Here is a 21,834-nt window from a genome sequence, read left to right on the forward strand (position 1 = left end):
ACAGAGATTAAGGAGCTTCCCATTGTTGTTTCTAAACTGTTCCTTCTAAACTGTAACGTAGATATCATAGGTGGCTTGCTATAGGGGACTTATCCCTTCCCCTGAAAGACTCTCAGACTCCTAAAATATGTTTATGTCTATTCTAGGTGCCTCATAATCCTTAAATAGAGCCCAGGGCATTTTATTCTACAATCATTAGTCCCTGGGAGAGGGAACACTGTGGGTTTCGTTTGCACTAACATAGGAATAACTGAAATAGTCCCTCGAGGTTGGGTTCCCTTGAAGAGGGTCAGGCATCGTGAGATGAAAAGGGACACCCAGCAATGAACGGTGTACCACTGGGTACAAGAATTAGAGGTGCAAGTCATAACATTTAAGGAAAGGTTAAGATAGCTTCTTTTTTTAATCACTAGCAGCCCTGCCTTGCCAGCTTCTCACATAAGATCAAGGATTATTTCCTTTCTCACTGCTTCTAACACACACATGAGAACACAAACCCACTTCCTTCCCGCACTCAATGTACCAAATATATGCACCCACCAAAAAATGTGCACTCACCAAGAAAGGAAACTCCACTCAGGTGAGAATATTATAGTGGTTGAGACAAGTTTATTGAGAATTTGACAAACATCCACAATTTGGTTATGACAAGAGACATGAGCATGGTGGAAAATTCAAAAGTAATACGTATTTGGGTGTCAAGCTTCTGAATATGTCCCAACAAACATCATCCAGGGATGGCAGCTGGAGGCATCAAGTGGTTTTTCATGTTCTTCCTTTGGGACTCTGGTTCTAGGTCGGAAAAGCAGTGACTGGGAGGTTGGTGATGAAGACGGGTCAATGAGGAGGTAGAAGTGCGTCTCTCAGCCTTAGAACAGAAGAGGCTGTGCCTCAGGTATTTCAGTAAATCAGTAGAGAGCAAATGGCCAGTATCTTCTGTAGCCGAAAGCCCCACAGCCATTGCAGCCGTAGCCGAAGCCATAGCCCACTGGTGAGTAGCCACAGCCAACACTGTACCCCAGAGGGTAGCCGTAGCTGCCCCAGTAGCATCTTGGGAAGATAGTGCTGGAGAAGTTGTTGCAGCACATGGTTTCTGGAGTAGAGGGCTCTGAGAGCAGGGGAATGTGTGTCCTCAGTGTGATGGATTTCCTAGGCTCCATCCTCCCTTATATACTCTGGCTGTGGGGTGTGATGAAAACACAAGGCATCATTTTCATTCTTGAGACCAATTTGCCTCACAAATAGCTCACTAACTTGTTTTGCTTGCTTAAGATGTCTTTACGGTTGCTTAAGAAAGCTCTCATGTGATAGAACACAGGGACAGGATTCTTTCAAGCAAATGGTGTTCCTTCATTAAAATACGCATTCCAGAGATTTCAAAGCACTGAATCTTATAGGTCCTGGATACAGCCCTCTGTAAGCAGGTTTTATAAACCAAGATATTTTCTGAGGTTGTTTGCAGCCTGCAAGGAAAATGCCAAACATTGGAAAGACTCCTCTTCTTTTCCTCTATCGTTAGCTACCCTGTTTACAAAACTGGATAAAATTTTAATCTTAATTATAGCCCCCACATGAACTGTATTTTATATCCCATTTCTAAACGACTGCCTAAACTAATAAGCTCAAAATTGTAAAAAATAGAAGAAAAGGAAAGGAAGAAAGAAAGAAAAAGAAATGGGAGTTTGTAGATTAATCCTAAACATAAATTGTCAAACAAATGGGATCTGTTAGTCTAATAGACTTTTTAAAGTAAATGTTGAAAATAATAACAGGGTGAAAACAGAAAAATGAATAGGAAGTTTTACCTTAAAATGCACCCTATTTTTTATTAGATGTAATAAAACCAGATTATCTGCTAAACATGATGATCTTGTAAATGACAGTATAAAATCAAAGTTAGTTCACTTTAGAATGATCATGGCACCCCAGGATAAGGGAAGGAAAATCATTCCTTTCTCTAAGTGGAAACTTAGTTCTCAAATAGGAATTAAAGGAAGAATTAGATTGATCAAAACTCTCTTGCATCATGCAAGACCTGGTAAATTATTCTCAGAATCCTGCATTGAGATTCCCCAGAATGGCACTTAATAGAAAATTTACAGAAAATACAGTCAAAAAGGAGTTCCCGTCGTGGCGCAGTGGTTAACGAATCCGACTAGGAACCACGAGATTGCAGGTTCAATCCCTGGTCTTGTTCAGTGGGTTAAGGTTCTGGTGTTGCCATGAGCTTTGGTGTAGGTCACAGATGTGGCTTGGATCCCGCGTTACTGTGGCTCTGGCGTAGACCAGTGGCTGCAGCTCCGATTAGACCCCTAGCCTGGGAATCTCCATATGCCACGGGAAGTGGCCCTAGAAAAGGCAAAAAGACAAAAAAAAAAGAAAGAAAGAAAGAAAATACAGCCCCAAAAGTACACATAGTGCAGAAATAGACACAAATCTACAGGGAATCATTATTAGAAAGGTGTAGAACAGACGCATACTACTTACTAAGCCCCCAAATTTTACTTTAGATCTCAGAGGTAATTTTCCTTCCCGTTTCCAGAAGCTTAGACCTAAATTTCTGGAAGCATATAGAAGTCACAGGTTAACTCCAAGGACAAGGTGAGACACTTGAAAAAATATACAGCAATAGCAATGTTTTAAGCACTAATTGGTTGATTCTAGCAGAGGCATTTTTGAAAATATACAGCTCCATCCCACCATCCTTCGGGAACAAAGCTATTTGGCCACCTAGGGTGGTTCAGCATTTAAAATTCAAACACTTCCTGTGCCGTGTTACATAAGGCCAGGAAATTAAAATTGGCTTCACTCACTAAATATAAAGACATTCAACAGCAGATCCTTCTCTAAAAAATCATAGAATAAGTTGCATTTTATTTCTCCTGCCATCACATTGCCCGGCTCCAAAAGGAAAAAATCTAATAGTATTTGGAAAAAAAGCAAACAGAAAATAGCCTTGTCCAAAGGATAGAAAAGAAGAATGAATTGATGTCAAAGGTGAATTACAATGCTCTATTTAAATGAGTTCCTCTCCTGCCTGCCTATCCAATCCAACAGGATGCCAGCTTTGCCCTGCAGGGCATCACACCGAACCCTGTATCTGAACAACAACGGTGAATAAAAATTAAAATATGTTGTCTTTTTAAAAACTTAAGCCCTATTTACAGAGACCATCCTGAATTTTCTCTATACATTTTGCAGAAAATCTTCACACAAGAAAACTTTAGGAAAGCACGTGATTTATCAAGTCATTTAAAACAATATTCATTGCTAGCTTAATCTTACACTGGGCCTATGGAAGCTTTATTCTAATACAGATTTATCTTGCCTGAGGTTTATACAGTGTTGAGAACCCTCTTTATGAAAAATAATCCAACATAAAAATATAAAATTCAGTAAAGAATAGACATTTGTTAAAACACTAAATCACAGAAAATTAAACACTAATAAAACCCACAAATATTACAAAATTCTGAAAAAAACAAATTTTTACTAAAGAACTTCCTGACTCACTTCTATAATATTTTTTTTCTAGACTAGCTTCTGGCTCTACCACTTCAAATTTTTTCCTCCACTACTCATTCTATGTTGGAAGCCGTTCTACTGAGGTGTGACCTCTGGTCCTGCACATGCATGTCTTCTGGGTACATTGGAAAAGTAGGTGGGAGAGAATTTCTGGAAGCCATCCCCACACAAGGATGGCTAGATACAGCCCAATTAGACACAAAAGTCACTGCAAACTGGAGTTCCCTTTGCAGCTCAGTGGTTAATGAACCCAACTAGGATCCATGAGAATGTGGGTTAGATCCCTGGCCTCGCTCAGTGGGTTAAGGATCCACCATTGCTGAGAGTTGTGGTGTAGGTCACAGACGTGGCTCAGATCCCGAGTAGCCCTGGCTGTGGCGTGGGCCAGGGGCTACAGCTCCAATTCAACCCCTAGCCTGGAAAACTCTATATGCCATGGGTGTGGGCCTAAAAAGACAAAAAATAAAACAAAATAAAAATTAAAAATAATTAAGGAAAAGAAGTCACTACCAACCATATAAATCCATCTCTCCAAGTCCAAACTCAACTTCTTCTCCAGATCCCAAAAAGTCCATGGCCCTCTAATGTCTCCCAGTATGAAGGGGGATTATGTTTGTAGGGAATCCCAGGTAGAAAGCAGCAGCAGGCCAAGCCAATTGCAGTTAAAATGTCTGATTTTGCCAGTTTCTCAAAAAATTAGGGCCGTGTGACCTGGGGGGGTTGCAAAAGAGAAAAATATGTATTTTCACATACAAAATGACATAGCATTGGACTACTCATTGCTGGATATTTATGGGTTTGGATAAAGTCCATGACCCTTTCTCTTTTAATAACAATATTAAGATGTTATTTAATAAATAATTTGATTTCATATTTCTTTGATTTCAAATAAGCTCTGACGTGAATACAGATAGGGAAAAAACTTGCTCTTTGGTTTTTCTATGGAGGAACAAGAAATGTATTGTGAGCAGATCTTAGCATCAACTCCAGTATGCACAATAAAATAATCCTTGTCTTATCAATTTCAAATATAAAATTTCCAGCTTCAAAATATTATAATTTATTAGAAATGGAAGCAAAATTACAAGGGAATGTTTTAAATGAGTTTTAGAATATGCATCAGTGGTTATTCTAAAATATAAAATTATAGTTCATTCATCTTTTTAAACATTTATTTTTTCAGGTTTGTTTTTTTTGCCTTGTTTTGTTTTGTTTTGTCTTTTTAGGCCCTGGAAGCTCCCAGGCTAGGGCTCAAATCAGAGCTATAGCTGCTGGCCTACAGCACAGCCACAGCAACACCAGATCCGAGCCTCCTCTGTCACCTACATCCCAGCTCACGGCAACTGGATCCTTAACCCACTGAGCGAGGCCAGGGATTAAACCCACATCTTCATGGATACCAGTCAGGCTCATTACCACTGAACCACAATGGGAATTCCACTTTGAGATATTTATTGAGTGACTCTTACATCCCAGGCATGTTGTTAGGTGCTAGAAATCTAAAGAATTAGAAATGGTGATTAAATGGAAAATGATGAATAAACAAAAAGGCAAAGTTGTACATTCCACCCTGGAAGTCCACACCGATGTAGACTCATCGGGTGAAACAGAGAGTGGACAGTTCTATGTGATGCAGAGGGTAAGGTCCACGGAACACTTCGCTAAGAAAGGGATAGGTATTTGAACTGGGTCTTGAACATTAGTTAGGAAGATAGTGGATGGAGAGGAAATTCCAGAAAGAAATGTTCGAGGCAAAGAGGCAAAGTTGTTACATTGTGCAGTGCCTTTTAAGAGTCACAGATAATTCAATGGGACTGAAGCCTTGGATGTAACAAGAGAACTAATGGAAGCAGGGTCATACAAGACGGTACATTCTGTATAGGCAAAGGGAGCCACTCGAACACTAAGCTGGGGTCGCGTAATCCGTTTTGCATTTTAGAAAATGTGGCAGATAAATTAGAACTGGAAAACCCTGGAGGTATGAAGGCCAGATTTAAAACTGCATCTACCAGGAAGGCTTTTTGGCTACAAATAACAACAACAACAAAAATCAGCTGAAACTTGCTTCAATGAACAGAGTTTAGTTTTCACAAATAGAAAATGAGATATAGGCAATTCCAGGTTGCTCCAGGCCTTGACAGTGTCAGGTTCAGAGCTGGCTCCACTGCAATTCTCTTCTCCTCATAGCTGTAAGATCACTGTAGCAAGTACAGGCTTCACATTTGCACACATCAACATCAAAAAATAAAGGAGTGAAAAAAGGACTTCTTGGAGTTCCCACTGTGACACAGTGGGTTAGGAATCTGACTGCAAAGACTGGGATCACTGCAAAGATGCAGATTTGATCCCCTGCCTGGTGCAGTGGGTTCAAGGATATCGCCTTGCTGCAGTGCACGGAGGTCACAGCAGCAGCTTGGATTCAACCCCTGGCCTGGGAACTTCCATAGGCCACAAGTCCAGCCATAAAATTAAAAAAAAAAAAAAATTTAAAGGACTTCTGCAGGAGTTCATTTCACATTTGCCTTCCATTGAATTTCTTTAAGGTCTCATTGTGCGGAATTGAGTCACATCTCATGGTTGGAATTCAAGGGAAGCCATAAAATTGTGTATTTGGATACTTTCTGCCTGTATTGTGTGAGGTAGACTCTGCAAGCATAGAAGGAGAGAGAAGAAGAGTCATTGGGTTGATACTCAGCAGAGTTACACAAGGGCCACCGCACCAACCAAGGAGGCAGTATCACCAAAGGCCTGAATGTAAAAGTTGTTACAGAGGTAGATTTAACAAGTGGGTTAACAACCATCCATCAGGATCATATCCCTATCAGGAATTCAGATGCAAGACCTCCATGGAAGACACTGGGAGAATGAACACCAAAGGCAGGGCGGTGCTTCTCAATCTTTTTCCCATTATGGCACACAAAGTTTATGATGCTTCTTTAGGATAGACTGGATTAACCTGACCAGACTCCCTGGGAAGAGACAGCCATCCCAGGAGCTCTGGCACCCTAGGTCCTGCCCAGATCAGTCGGGTGGGGGAGTGGGGGGTGTTGGAGTGGCAACGCTCTGGCACACCTGGATTTCAGAGCTGAGGTTCTCCAGTTGGCATGCCCTGTAAGGTAATTGGGACAATTAGAGATAATAAAATAGCCAGTAGAGACAACATTTAATCATTGCTACAAGAAGCAAATAGAAAAGTTTCAGTCTTCCAGAATGTGACGTTATCCCAGGAGTTCCCACTGTGGCTCAGTAGGTTAAGGACCCAAAGTTTTCTCTGTGAGGATGCAGGTTCGATCCCTGGCCTCACTCATTGAGTTAAGGACCTGGCATTGCCACAAGCTCTCACATAGGTCACAGATGCCACTCAGATCTGGTGTTGCTGTGCTGTAGTGTAGCCTTTAGCTGCAGCTCCAATTCCCCCCTTAGGCTGGGAACTTCCATGTGTTACGGGTGCAGCTGTAGAAAGCAAAAAATAAATGAAAATGATAAAAATAAATTTATCCCAAGGAGGATGTTCGCTTAGACCCTTGATTTGAAATCCTCCTAGTGCCCTTAGGTAACTACTGTCTGGTAATCAGATACTGTAACCCTCAAAATATGACTTCCTTTCAGGTAATTGACTAACTCACATACAAAATTTAATTATTGTTGTCTAGGGCTTCATATTCAGAAATCGCATCTGGTTTTTGATATGAAACTAAGATTTACAACCTAGCAGTGAGAAAACACCATCTGAATAATAAAATTCAATACCTGGGAGTCACCCTTGACACACATCCCACCCCCCACATTTGCAAATCCAATCTGTCACCAAGTGCTGTCACCTTTGCCTTCTAACAGACTCCAGAATCCATTTATTTCCACCAATCTCCACTTCACTGCTCTATCCGTTTCTTCTTGTATCTTAACGCTACAAATTACCATAAACATGGTGACTGAAAAAGACAAATTTATTAGCATACAATTCCAACAGGCAAAAGGCTGACATTAAGGTGTCGGCATGACTGGTTTCTTCTGAAGGCTCTGTGGGGAGAATCTGTTTTCTTTTTCAGCTCCTAGAGATGACCTGCATTCTTCGACCTGTGGCCACTTCCATTCCTCCCTCCAATCTCTTCTGTCATCACATCTCCACGACTGACTCTGAGCCCCCGGTCTCCCTCTCACAGGGACCATTGTGTTTACGCTAGACCCACTGGATAATGCAGGATAATCTTCCCATGTCAAAATCTTGTTTAATCACTTCTGCCAAGACCCTTTCTTTCACCAAGTAACATAAGATGTTCACCGGTTATAGAGATTTACAGTGGACATTTGTGTGGGCTCCTTATTCAGCCTGCTGATTTAGGTAGCTACGTTGCTATGCAGACTGCAAAACTAATCAAGCTGACAGTTTCTCTCCTTATAATCTGCCCCCCATCACCAAAGAGTTTACAAAATGGAGATCTTCTTATGATACACACACACACACCCCCCCCACACACACACACGGTAAAAATATTTCAATAGCTTCCCATTGCTTTTAGGATAGTTTTTTTTTTCTTTCAATTTTAAACTGACCTAAACACCCTCAACTCACTCTTTTTAAGCACCTGTGACATTCTTAGATCTTCAAATATATCACGTGGGTCCTCATTCTGAAGCCTTGCCACTTGCTGTTTGCTCTGCATGAAATTATCTTTCCTGCTTCTTCCTCCTCTGCTCCCACCAACCTTCAGACACCAGTTCAATCACTTCCCTTGGGAGGCCTTTCTGCACTCCCCCCACTAGCTAATGTCCACCTACCATATCACAGCAGCCACCATCTCCCTCGTATCCATAGTCTTTAAACCTTATTTGCATGACTGATACCTCTTCACCAACATAGTTGTTTTTAAGAGAGCAAAAATGATGTCTTACTTGGGGGTGCACACCCACAGCATGTGGAAGTTCTGGGACCAGGGATGGATCCAACTGGTGCCAAAGCAGAGACAGCACCATCAGATCCTTAACCTACTGAGCCACCAGGGAACTCCCAAAAATGATGTCTTTAATTAGCCTTAATTCCTCAGTGCCTAGCTCACTATTCAGCATAATGTAGGTTTTCAACAAATAATTGAATACATGAGTGAATGAAGGAAAATGTCCCTCTCTCTCTCTCTCTCTATTTACTTTTTTAAGGCTGCACCTGTGGCATATGGAAGTTTCAGGCTAGGGGTCAAAATCATAGCTACAGCTGATAGCCTACACCACAGCCACACCAGATCCAAACCACATCTACACCTACACCATGGCAACACCAGACACTTAACCTACTGAGCAAGTCCAGGGATTGAACCCACGTCCTCATGGAGACTAGTTGGGTTCATTATCACTGAGCCACGACAGGAATTCCCTGAAGGAGAATTCTAAATCTAATTTGGCCGCTTATTTGGTCTAAGAATTGGGGAAATAACAATTAAAAAAAAAAGAAAAAAAAGAATATTAAGATGATGTGCTCAAGGGTTAAGACTAATAAACAATTAACACTTTTACTGTCTCATCAATGACATTTTAGAATAAAAAGTGGTATTTTTATTTAAAAAAAAAAGAATTTGGGCAAATCACTTCTCTGGTCCCCTAGTCATTTCATTGTTAAAAGTGGGAAGCTTCCTCCCTAGGACTCACCACCTTAGTCATTGTATGATGCTAACATCAAAATCACCAAGATTACAATTCAACCCTCTCCCATTGTATTTGGTCAATTAGGCCTGCGACTGTATCGAGCACTTTTGTTCACTGTGTTACACACCCCTGCTAAGACACACTAATGAGCTCCCAGCTGCCATCACTTTAAAACACAAAACGCAGAGACAGAATCACAGAAATGTTGAAACCTCTACAAGAGGTTCCACTGCAAAAGTTTCAAAGTTTAATCTGTACAAGAATCTCCATGGATACTTGTTTAAAATGCATATTGCTGAGCTCCATTCCTATAGATTCTGATTCCGTGGGTCTGGACTGGGGCCGGGGAACCTGCATTTTAAGTAAACAGCCCAAGCGATTCCAATAAAGGTTGTGCTTTGGTCACCCCTCAAGAAATTTATAGTGTTCAGGAGTTGTGGCGCAGCGGAAACAAATCGACTAGGAACCATGAGGTTGCAGATTCGATCCCTGGCCTAGCTGAGTTGGTTAAGGATCCAGCGTTGCCATGAGCTGTGGTGTAGGTCGCAAACAAGGCTCGGATCTGGTGTCGCAAACAAGGCTCGGATCTGGTGTTGCTGTGGCTCTAGTGTAGGCTGGCAGCCACAGCTCCGATTAGACTCCTAGCCTGGGAACCTCCATATGCTCCAGAAGTGGCCCTAAAAAGGACAAAAGGAAAAAAAAAAAAAAAGAAAGAAATTTGTAGTGTTCATTGGTAAGCTATCTGACAAGGTGTCTCCTTTAACAAAATACATAACTTTAAGTAGGGTGAGTGTCAAGTGGTAAGGGAGAGAAAGAAGACACCTCCTTAGCCAGGCTTAATAATCAGAGTGGATGTGACTTAGCATCATGAGCACTTGTGCCTCAGGGGACATTTGGCAATGTCTGGAGAAAATTTCCCCTGTCATGACTGGTGGGATGCTGCTTGGCATCTAATGATAGAAGCCAGGAATGCTGCCAAACATCCCACACTGTGCAGAACAGCGTCCTCACAACAAAAAACTACCCAGTCCAAATGTCAACAGAGCCAAGGTCAAAAATGCTAAAGTCAAGATAAATACGAAAGAACTTATTTATAACACAGAAACAAACTCACAGATTTTGAAATCAAACTTATGGTTAACAAAGCAGAAAACCAGGGTGGGGGGGAGGGCAGGATAAATTGGGAAGATGGGATTAACACATACACTCTAGTATATATAAAATAGATAATTAACAAGGACCCACTATATAGCACAAGGATGTCTACTCAATTTTCGGTAATAACTTATATGGGAAAAAAGAATGGATATATGTATATGTATAACTGATTGACTTTACTGTATACCTGAAACAAATACAACATTTTAAATCAACGCTACTCCAATAACTAAAAAAATATAGTCAAGATCACATGCAATCAAGTGTGATTATCAAGAAGTATAAGCCAAAACTGTCATATGACAGAGCCAGAACTGCTGACCAAGTCTTGAGACTAACTTAAGACACAATTTAAATGCCTTGCTCTCTCAGCACTTTTGGGGCTAAGCCACATTTGTGAGCCTACTTGATTAATTATCAAAGCAAACACCTAATTAATGAAGCTTGCTATTTGATATAGAAACCATGTCGTTTTCTTAAGAAACGATGTGACACCACAGAAACACCTGGATGCAGAATAAACTCACTGACTCTAGTCAGAAACATCTCACACGTGTTTCAGAATCAACATGAAAAAGCTATTCCAAGCAAGATATGGTTTTGTTGCAAAATTGTAGTCACTAGTGGGATCCAAAAGTCCTTTTTAGCATCTATCCTCTATTCCTGGTGATGTACAACAGAGGGACGGAGGTCTACTTCTTGTGACACAAAGTGGGCGTTTGTACCAGAAATTGGAAATGTGTATAAACTCAAGGCACAACACCAACCTGCGAGCTGCATCAGTGATATAATAAAGGATGAGAAATTATAGTCTGTGGTGCCACCTCAGTGTCAAGAGAGACATGCCAATGAGCGGAAGCAAGACATTTCAGCTCATTTATTTTTGGTTACCCTTTGGAAGATCTGAGGTTATGTTCTTCAGAAGACCTTGAAAATAACATTTCACATTACAGGCAAACAATCAATGATGGCAAGTTCAATCTCCTAAAAACATCATTTCTCCAAAGTTTTTACTGACCACAAACTACATATAAGATAAATAAATTTAAACTTAAAAAAGGAGAGCCTGGGTCCCAAATATCCCTTTATCTTAAAATTTCAAATCTCTCATTAGGAAAGTCTTGAAAATTCTGTCATTGCAGCCAAGTGCATAGGTTATAGAAGCTTCAAAATGGAATCATGAAGCATATGTGTAAAGGTGATTCTTAAGAGAGGTGGTTGACTGAAAAGGGAAGAAAATGGAACAGGACACCCTAGTGCAGAGACCATTGTCAAAGATAATGTCAGGAGCCTCCAAGGCAAGTCACTAAAAGGGAACCAGTGTCTGAGAAATAACAGGGTATTTTTAGATACAACTAGACTCACATATTCAGGTGTCTTATAGAACATTCTGAGCACTCTCTGCCTAGCAGGGCTTAGAAGCAAGAAATATTTCCACTTACCTAATAAAAACCTCTCCTGCTACAACTCTAAGTGCTTTTCCTCTATTCTCAATAAAAGTAAAAATAACCCATAAGAATATAAACTAGTTTTTTTGTAAATAGCAATGAAAATAGAACAAATGTGTAGGAAAATAATTTCTTTAAACTCTTCTTTTTTGCTGAAAATGTTAATACCTCAACACTTTAAAAATCGAGAGTGAAATGTGTCTCCTTCTCTTCTTCTTTTGGGATAAAATCATCAGGACTGCCCAAATTCTATGTGCACACAAATCATCTAAGAACGTAGTCCATGTGCAGAGGATAATTTGGAAAAAGAGGGCCCAAGATTCTGCATTTTGAACAAGCTCCCAGGTGATGCCCATGTTTCTTGCCTGCTGACCATATTTTTAAGTAGCAAGGAGTAGGATTTTTCTCTCAGGCTTTAAATAATTATGTTAATTCAACAAATATTTACCAAGTGTCAGGGATACAGCACTGGTATCTGATAGACTATTGAATAAAGCATGGTACTTGTCCTCAAAACTTTACAGCATCAGCCCTGTCAGTCAGTGATGGTGAGAAAGATAAACAGCAGCCCTGAAAGCGCTAATGGCAACCAGAGCATCCCCTGCTTCCCACACACGATCCTCCAAACATCAAATCAGATAAGGGCAGTCTGTGACAATGATAGAGTGAGATTAAAAACAAAGCCACACTGTAGTCAGATCCAAGAACAGAGGAAAACAAGAATGCTATTTAAACCACGAAAATGACTGAACATCCTCTTCATTGACTTTTTACCAATGACAGCTTTAGCTTTGTTTCACTGTCTCAATAAAAGTGGTTAAAATATTTAATTGTGGAATTAGACCTGTTTCCTGATAGTACGTGTAAGGGGCAGACTAATTGTCCCCCAATAAGGCCACCATCCTAATTTCCAGGACCTGCGAATATGTTATATTACATGGTGAAAAGGCTTTGGAGTTCCTAATCCACAAGCCTAGAGGTAAGAAGATTATTCTGGATTATTTGGGTGGGCCCACTGTAATCAAAAACATCCTTAAAGTGAAAGGAAAGGAGGAGTGTCACAGAATCAGGGAGAGAGATTTGAAGATGCTATGCTACTGTCTTTGAAGATGAGGGAAGGAGACACAAATCAAGGAATTGAAGCAGCCTCTTGCATCTGAAGATGCAAGGAAATGGATTCTCCTCTAAAGCCTCCACAATATATAGTCTTGGCAACACCTTGATTTTTGAACTTCTGACCTTCAAAATTGTAAGAGTAAATTTGTTTTGTCTTAAACCACTAACTTTGTGGAAATTCATTATAGAGGGTACCCAAACCAAAAGAAACCCCTGCCTCCTTTAGTCCTCTCCCAAATCAACTACTTCAAGCCCAAATCTCAGAAAAAGCCCCTCCCACACCTTTTATCGAGACTCCCTGCAGTTTCTCATGTTACATGATCTCCATTGTTAATAATCCCTGACTACAAGTGTGTTTCTGGTGGTCTTTGTTGGTGGGCAGAGCAGAGTGGACACTGTCATATTAAAGTCAACAGAGTTGAAGTTTCAAAGCTGGAACAAGGGAGGACCTCTGGGGTAGAGGAAGACTTTTTAAAAGCTTTGTAGGAGTTCACTAGATAAGGACGGGTAGATGGCAGCAAAGAACTATGGTAGGAGCCATTGCAGGAGAAAGGGAAACATGCTATAAAAGAGGTAGGTTATCCTTACATGTATACATTACATGAGTATCTAGACATAGTTCTCAATGCTATTCAGCAGGATAACCTGACCCCCTTGCTGTACAGTGGGAAAATAAAAAAAAAAGAGGTAGGAAATGAGATTAGAAACACCTGTATTCTTATGAGCCATTAATTGATCTTTATCCTGGTATCTGCAAGTTGCCACAAAGAAACCAGAATTTGTGAAAGAAACTCATATTATTAGATTTCCATTTTGAGAGAGTATTTCATCTACCTTATGGGAGATTAGTTGGAGACTGACCAGTAGACCAGCTAGGCAGCTGGTGTATTAATCCAGGCAAGAAATAAAGGCATGAATTGAGAAATTAGGAATGAAGATTTGCCAAAATTTCTTAGACATATGGGAAAATCAAAAGTCTTGATATCAAGATAAGAATGGAGCCTGATGGTTTTTATCATTTATTTGACAAGCTTTGGAAAATACCGGAGGATCTTGATAACAGTCAAGGTCTGTGCAAGCAGGTAGAAAAAGAATTCTCCAGACTCATAATGGGATGAAAAGAAAGATATGTTTATTGGGGTAAGAAATGCTGCTGGTGCAGTGGGACAACTTCCTGATGACTAGGGAGAGCCAACCCTGAACACGTGGTCCTGTCTGTTTTTATAGCCCAAAGAGAGAGGAGAGGTCTTAGGATAATCTGCTGACCTGCTGATTGGTTGGGGAAAGAAGGGTCTTAATATACCCTAGTTGGTTTCCTGGGGGCATATAAGGCCCCTGTAGGGACAGTGTAAGCAGTGGGCCATATACCTAGTAGGTGGTAGGAAGGTGTAGGTCAGGTTGCTGAAGGTAGGGAAAGGGGGCCTTACAATGAGATGGGCAGGGCAATAAGAGTCTGGTATTCTCTTGGCCAGAAGCTTTGAGTTTATCACCTTGGAGAGGCCCAAGTCCCACAATAACCTCATGAGGGTCAAATCGGTAAACACATAATGAAGGTTTTGCCTCTGTTATCAGTGGTAGAACAATGGGTGTGGAAGGAATCAGAAGATCTCAACTTGATACCTTGGTTCAAGGCTCAGTTTTCCCAATTGGTAAATATTTGCACACTTGGAAAATTACTAAATTTCCATCAATTTCTTCGTGATATCTATCTCCCAAGATAATCGTCAGAATTAAATAAAATTCTATGGATGTGTTACATAAACTATAAATCAATATGTAAATATTAGGTATAGTTATTAATGGCATAAAAATGCATTAAGCAGGGATATTTCTGGGGAAGAGTTCTATAACTTTAAAAGTGCTGTATGACTTGTTTTAGCATAGAAGTTTGGATTTATATGCAGATCATCCCTGGCTAGCTATGGCTTGGTATTTTTCTTTACAAATGAGTGATAGAGGCTCAAACAAGCTATTTAACTTTTCAATATTGGTTTCCTCTTCATGAATAGAGGAGATAATGAAATCTACCTCAAAAACTGGTGCGCAAATAAAGAGTGAAATCATCTATTTTTGTATCCATTATATAATTACTGCAGGAGAAAAGCAGATAAGATCTTGCTACACTCAATCCCTTCTTGTCTCTCTTTAAAGTCTTTATATTTTTTAGGTTCAAGATGGCAGATGGACCATATAGATTTTTCCCCTCCCCTTCCCTAGAACCTATTAAATTAGAGCAAACCTGGAAGCTAACAATAACGGAGAGAATTGAAGGGACGATATCACTCAAAGGGAGATTAACTAAATTTCTGGATGATGGAAAGGAGATGAAGGGAAGACAGAAAGAAGGATAAACCATAGCAGAAACTGTTGAGAGGAAGGGTCTCACAAGCAACAGAAAGTTGATCTTCCCTCAAATACTCAGGGAGAATTGGGACACAGAACACTAAGAAAAATACCAGAATTGATGTTGAAACAGAGATAAAGTGGTTAAATGAAAATCTAGTTGAAGAACAGGGGAATGCTAGTTTTGTTGCTTAAAACTTAAAGCAAAATTTAGGAGTTCCCATTGTGCCTCAGTGGGTTAAGAACCCAACATAGTCTCTGTGATGATGATAGTCTGATTCCTGGCCTTGATTAGTGGGTAAGGGATTTGGTGTTGCCACAAGCTGCTGCATAGGTCCCAGATGTGGGTCAGATCTGGCATTGCTGTGACTGTGGCACAGTCCTGCAGCTACAGCTCCAATTCAACCCCTAGCCTGGGAACTTCCATATCCACAGGTGCAGGTACAGCCATAAAAAGAATAAATAAGTAAATTAAAATAAAGCAAAACTTTATCTTTATACTCTGGCATTTGGGACCCCATCCAACCTAAATGTCAACCACCCTCTCTTACTCTAAAGTGAATTCTGCCTATCAATGAACTTTTTCTGCATACCCAGCGCTCCAGTGCAGCTTGTTAGTGTTTCATTATTAAATCTGAAAGAATGATTGACAAGCATAGCAATCACTGCTATAGTATACGATAGGGTAGAAATTAGCATATAAAGCAAAGATAGCATAGCAATGAGTAACCTTAACACCTATATTGTAGGTTGTAAATACCAGTTTTCCCCAAAGGGATCTAGGGCTCCTAGGAGAAATCACTGATTCCATGATTAAAGGAGAAAGTTCAAGATGAGTTTGGAATATCGTGTTGAGCCAGAAAGTAAAGCACTGATCAAACAGCTATGGGGGCCATTTCTAAAGGACAAAGGAGCCAGCATGAAGATGTCCCCACTGTCCAAATCTGGGACAATTTGAGCAAAAATTAATAGTAATATTAATGGATGGCAACATATTGAGCAAAATAAGATCCTCAAGCCCATATTATACAAATAAATAAGCACGCACAAAAAAATAAATGGAGAGAAGTACTTTTATTTTTTGTCTTTTTGCCATTTCTTGGGCTGCTCACGTGCATATAGAGGTTCCCAGGCTAGGGGTCAAATCGGAGCTGTAGCCACCAGCCTACGCCAAGCCACAGCAACACGGGATCCGAGCTGCATCTGCAACCTACACCACAGCTCACAGCAATGCCGGATCCTTAACCCACTGAGCAAGGCCAGGGATCAAACCCACAACCTCATGGTTCCTAGTAGAATTCGTTAACCGCTGAGCCACAACGGGAACTCCCAAGAGAAGTACTTTCTCAGTGTAGAATGCCAACTAATAAATGTAGCAGGATGGATACAATTAGAAGTATCCTGTAATAGTGGATGAAAGCTTGATGAGGAACAGAATATGTACACAGTGACAAGGGATCAACACGAGTTATTAATTACAATGTGGAAAGAGCAACTTTGCAGTGAAGAAACTTCAAGGACACTACTTTATCGAGTGATTAAGGTAAACACCAGCCAAATCTATGTGAACATAAGTGACCAACATGAAGTGTCGCCCAATATGATGTACTGAGAAGTATACAGCATCACTTCTATGGCATTTGTACCCAAAAATGCTCAACATGAAGCTAATTATGAGGAAAGCTGGATAAACCAAAATCAAGGGAGATGATAGATTGATCGATAGATTGATAGATACATAGATAACAGATAGATAGGGAAAGATATCTTATTATAGGCTAATTTCCTGTTTTGGGTCCTTGAAGGAAATGAATAAGAAATACCTGTTTTTGGATAATCATTTACAGCACATTAATTGGTATAAAATAGGAGAGAATTAAATTATGTTTAAATACTGAATAAAGTGTATTTTAACCCTTGAGGCTAGAATTGTGTTTTATTTATCTCTGTCCCCAGATTTAGGCAATGCTTGGTGTGGTAGCAACTTGGTGAATGCCTACTGAATGAGTATCTCTTAAAGATAAGTCAGCTTCTCGGGCCAGAGACTCTGTCACAGGTTTTTACAGCCTCCAAATTTTTAACACAGTGGCCAAAGCCCAGTGAGTTCATACATACATGAATGAGCTTTACACTGGATTATCCAATACTTTGCACCCGTAAAGTAGAGATTTAACAAGTCAATAAACAATTATTGAGCATCTTTTCTGAGACAGGCAGGGGTGATAAACACTTGATAGACGAATGAATGAGCTTAAATTCAAACAGAGCAGAGGTTTCTCAGGAAGCACGATAAGAAGCATTTTCTAAGTGCAGAATACTTTTCTTTTCAAGTGCCTTGATGGTAGCTATCATTGCAAAGAATTTTTTTTTTTTTTTTTTTTTTTTGCTTTTAGGGCCACACTTGTGGCATATGAGAGTTCCCAGGCTTGGGATCGAATTGGAGCACAGCTGCCAGCCTACACCACAGCCATAGCAATGTGTGGTCTGAGCCATGTCTGCAACCTACATCACAGCTCATGGCAATGCTGGATCCTTAACCCACTGAACAAGGCAAGGAATCAAACCCTCATCCTCATGGATCCTAATCAGGTTCCTTAACCACTGAGCCATAAGGGAACTCCCCTTAATTTTTAATACAGCTCTTTGCTTTCCTTTATTGACCAATTCTTATAGCCTTAAAAATAGAGTTTCATGACCAAATGAAATTTTTCCAGTAGTTTGTGGGGTTCAAAGCTATCTGGAACTGAGTACTAGAAATAGCAGGGAAATGGGAAAAAACAAAATGAAATGTTGTCACTAACGAAAGGAGGAAAGAAATTTAACATTCAACAACTAAGAAATGTTCTTGAAGACAAGGATGCCCACTCTCACCACTGTTATTCAACATAGTACTGAAGTCCTAGTCCCGGCAATCAGACAAACAAAAGAAGGTAAAACTGTCACTGTATGCAGATGACATGATACTATATATATAAAACCCTAAGGACTGAACCCAAAAACCACTTGAACTGATCAACAAATTCAGCAAAGTAGCAGGATATAAGACTAAGATTCAGAAATCAGTCGCATTTCTGTATACTACCAATGAAATATTAGAAAAGGAAGACAAAAGTGCAATACTTTTAAAATTGCTCCCCAAAAAATCAAATACCTGGGAATACATCTGGCCAAGGAGTTAAAGGACTTATATGCTGAGAACTATAAAACATTAATCGAGGAAATTAAAGAAGATGTAAAGAAATGGAACGGTATTCCATGCTCCTGGCTTGGAAAAATTAATATTGGAAAAATGGCCATACTACCCAAAGCAATCTACAGATTCAATGCAATCCCTATCAAATTGCCCATGACATTTTTCACAGAACTACAACAAACAATCCAAAAATCTCTATGGAACCACAAAAGACCCAGAATTGCCAAAGCAATCCTGAGGAACAAAAACCAAGCAGGAGGCATAACTCTCCCAGACTTTAGGCAATAATACAAAGCCACGGTCATCAAGACAGTGTGGTACTGGTACCAAAACAGACAGACAGACCAACGGAACAGAATAGAAAACCCAGCAATAAACCCAGACACCTACAGTCAATTAATCTTTGACAAAAGAGGCAAGAACATAAAATGGGAAAAAGATAGCCTTTCCAGCAAATATTGCTGGGAAACCTGGACAGCTGCTTGCAAATCAATGAAACTGGAACACACCCTCACACCATGCACAAAAATAAACTCAAAATGGCTTAAAGACTTACATATAAGACAAGACACCATCAAACTCCTGGAAGAGAACATAGGCACAACATTCTCTGACATCAACCTTATGAATATTTTCTCAAGTCAGTCTCCCAAAGCAACAGAAATAAGAGCAAAAATAAGCCAGTGGGATCTAATCAAACTTACAAACTTTTGCACAGCCAAGGAAATCAAAAAGAAAACAAAAAGACAACTTACAGATGGGAGAAAATACTTTCAAATGATGCAACGGACAAGGGCTTAATCTCTAGAATATATAAGCAACTTATACAACTCAACAGCAAAAAAGCCAACAACCCAGTTGAAAAGTGGGCAAAAGACCTGAAGAGACATTTCTCCAAGGAAGATGTACAGATGGCCAACAAGCACATGACAAAATGCTCAACATCACTGATATTAGAGAAATGCAAATCAAAACTACTACGAGATACCACCTCACACCAGTTGGAATGGCCATCATTAATAAGTCCACAAATAACAAATGCTGGAGGGGGTGTGAAGTGCCTTCCCTGCACTGTTGGTGGGAATGTAAGCTGGTATAACCACTATGGAGAACATATGTAGGTACCTTAGAAATCTATACCTAGAACTACCATATGACCAGCAATCCCACTCTTGGGCATATATCTGGACAAGACTTTCCTTGAAAAAGACACATGCACCCACGTGTTCATTGCAGCACTATTCGCAATAGCCAAGACATGGAAACAACCTAAATGTCCATTGACAGATGATTGGATTAGGAAGATGTGGTATATATACACAATGGAATACTACTCAGCCATAAAAAGAACAAAATAATGCCATTTGCAGCAACATGGATGGAACTAGAGACTCTCATCCTGAGTGAAGTAAGTCAGAAAGAGAAAGACAAATACCATATGATATCACCTATATCTGGAATGTAATATAAGGCACAAATGAACCTTTTCACAGAAAAGAAAATCATGGACTTGGAGAATAGAATTGTGGTTGCCGGGGGGGGGTGGTTGGGGAGCTTGAGGTTAATAGATGCAAACCATTGCCTTTGGAATGGATTAGCAATGAGATCCTGCTGTTTAGCACTGAAAACTATGTCTAGTCACTTATGACGGAGCATGATAATGTGAAAAAATAGAATGTGTACATGTATGTGTAACTGGGTCACCATTGCTGTACAGGAGAAAAAGAAATTGTATTGGTGAAATAACAATTAAAAAAGAAAAGAAGAGCAAATTAAATTTAAAATAAAATAAATGATAATAAAAGAAATGTTCTTGTTTATAATCAGCATAGGGAAATACTAATAGGTGCAGTATACAGACTATATAGTTGACTCTTCAACAGGGCGGTTTGGACTGTGAGAATCCACCTATATGCAGATATTTTTCAGTAGTAAATACTACAGCTCTACACAATCCACATTTGGTCGAACCCACAGATTCAGAGGAATCTCAGATACAGAGAGCTAAACATAAATTATATATGGATTAACTCCTCATTGTTCAAGGGTCATCTGTATTTGGATTAAATTTAGGACATTTTAAGGGAATTTTTAAATAAGGAAATCTCAATATAAAAGGACAAAATTGTTAGCCATCACCCTATCCCAGTGTACAGTTTGAAATCAGAAAAAGATTTGGTTAAAGTCCACTATTACAGGTTGAAACTGGGTAATGAGTAGAAGAAAAAAAAGCACAGTAAAATAAATAACCGGGACAAAACTATTTTTGCTGAAAAAATTAGATTTTATTGAGACTAACAGCAAAACACCTTTCTACTCATACTTAATTAGTAATGCATTGATGTTGATGTAGAATTTAAGAATACATGGGAAGAGCAATGATCAGATACAAACTGCTTGCTTCGCTAGTAAAATTCAGGTATATCAGAGAAATACATCTTGCTTTGGCTAGAGATGAGTATCAGTGCAGCACTTGATGCCTGGGTGACTTGCCCAGCATCCTCAAAGACCAGGATCTCAGTACGAAGTCAGCAAGAAGATGGAAGACGTATCTCTCAAGCACATCAGGAGGCAGGAAGACAGTCACATTGTTCAGGTCGTTCTGTGCACAGAGAATTGACTGGGGGTCCTGTTGTGGCCTGGAGCCGTTAGTCCATCAGTAGGTGCTGTAGCCAAAGCCAGAGCCAGAGCCCCACAGCCTGTAAAAGCTGCCACCATAGCAACAGCCCAGGCTGCTAATGTTGCTGCCACCAAAGCCCAGGGAGCTGTAGCCATTGCATCCATTACCGTAGTTCAGGGGAGAGCCCAGGGGCATGACACAGTTCAGGGGCATAGCTCTGTAGGTCCTGTGGAAAGTGGTTCCATAGCAAGGATAGCCTGGGAAGTAGCTTCCACAGCAGAAGAAACGAGTCATGGCAGCAGGAGCTGAGAAAGATTTGGATAACTATGAAAAGTAAGATATTCAAGGCTGAATGAATTCTTCACCTGCACAAGGTTTTTATACCTCATGCTGGTGGGCATGACACGCTTGCCTAGACATCTTCCCATACATTTGCATAGATAATTCTGTTATTGCTAATAAAATGTGTTTAAAGGAACCCACAGACTCATTGCCTATAGTTTTGATGGCTTTTCTCTTTGCAAAGGAATGTGTTGTATCTTCAAAGCAGTTGGCCATCCTTAATACGCTGTTGAATTCTTTTCATCAGTGTCCCATGATTTAACAACTGCTCTGATTGCATCATGTGAGGCCCTTTAAATCCTCTGATCATAAACCCCTCCCAGATGACACAGCTAAAAAAACAAACAAAAAAAGCCTTGGCAACAATGTAAACACTTCTATAGCTTCTCCTAATTCTCTCTAAATCATTCAGAAGTATTGGTATACCAACTGTTTCATAGGTAAAGAGTTTC

General features: G+C 40.0%; 2 protein-coding genes across 2 annotated transcripts; both read right to left on the reverse strand.

The window, feature by feature from the left end:
- LOC100626387 (keratin-associated protein 8-1) lies at nucleotides 604-1,128 on the reverse strand. The gene has a single exon (XM_003358918.4). It carries the CDS (start codon nucleotides 1,086-1,088, stop codon nucleotides 909-911), a length of 180 nt encoding a protein of 59 aa, XP_003358966.2. The 5' UTR covers nucleotides 1,089-1,128; the 3' UTR covers nucleotides 604-908.
- On the reverse strand, nucleotides 20,776-21,372 carry LOC100626483 (keratin-associated protein 7-1). Its single transcript, XM_003358919.3, has one exon. The coding sequence runs from the start codon at nucleotides 21,332-21,334 to the stop codon at nucleotides 21,077-21,079; it is 258 nt and encodes an 85-aa protein (XP_003358967.2). The 5' UTR covers nucleotides 21,335-21,372; the 3' UTR covers nucleotides 20,776-21,076.

Source organism: Sus scrofa, chromosome 13, assembly GCF_000003025.6.
Source record: "Sus scrofa isolate TJ Tabasco breed Duroc chromosome 13, Sscrofa11.1, whole genome shotgun sequence".
Classification (NCBI taxonomy): Eukaryota; Metazoa; Chordata; class Mammalia; order Artiodactyla; family Suidae; genus Sus; species Sus scrofa.

Bases quoted from the DNA above. Each gene is read 5' to 3' on its own strand.
- LOC100626387 (XM_003358918.4), bottom strand. From the start codon at position 1,088: ATGTGCTGCAACAACTTCTCCAGCACTATCTTCCCAAGATGCTACTGG.
- LOC100626483 (XM_003358919.3), bottom strand. From the start codon at position 21,334: ATGACTCGTTTCTTCTGCTGTGGAAGCTACTTCCCAGGCTATCCTTGC.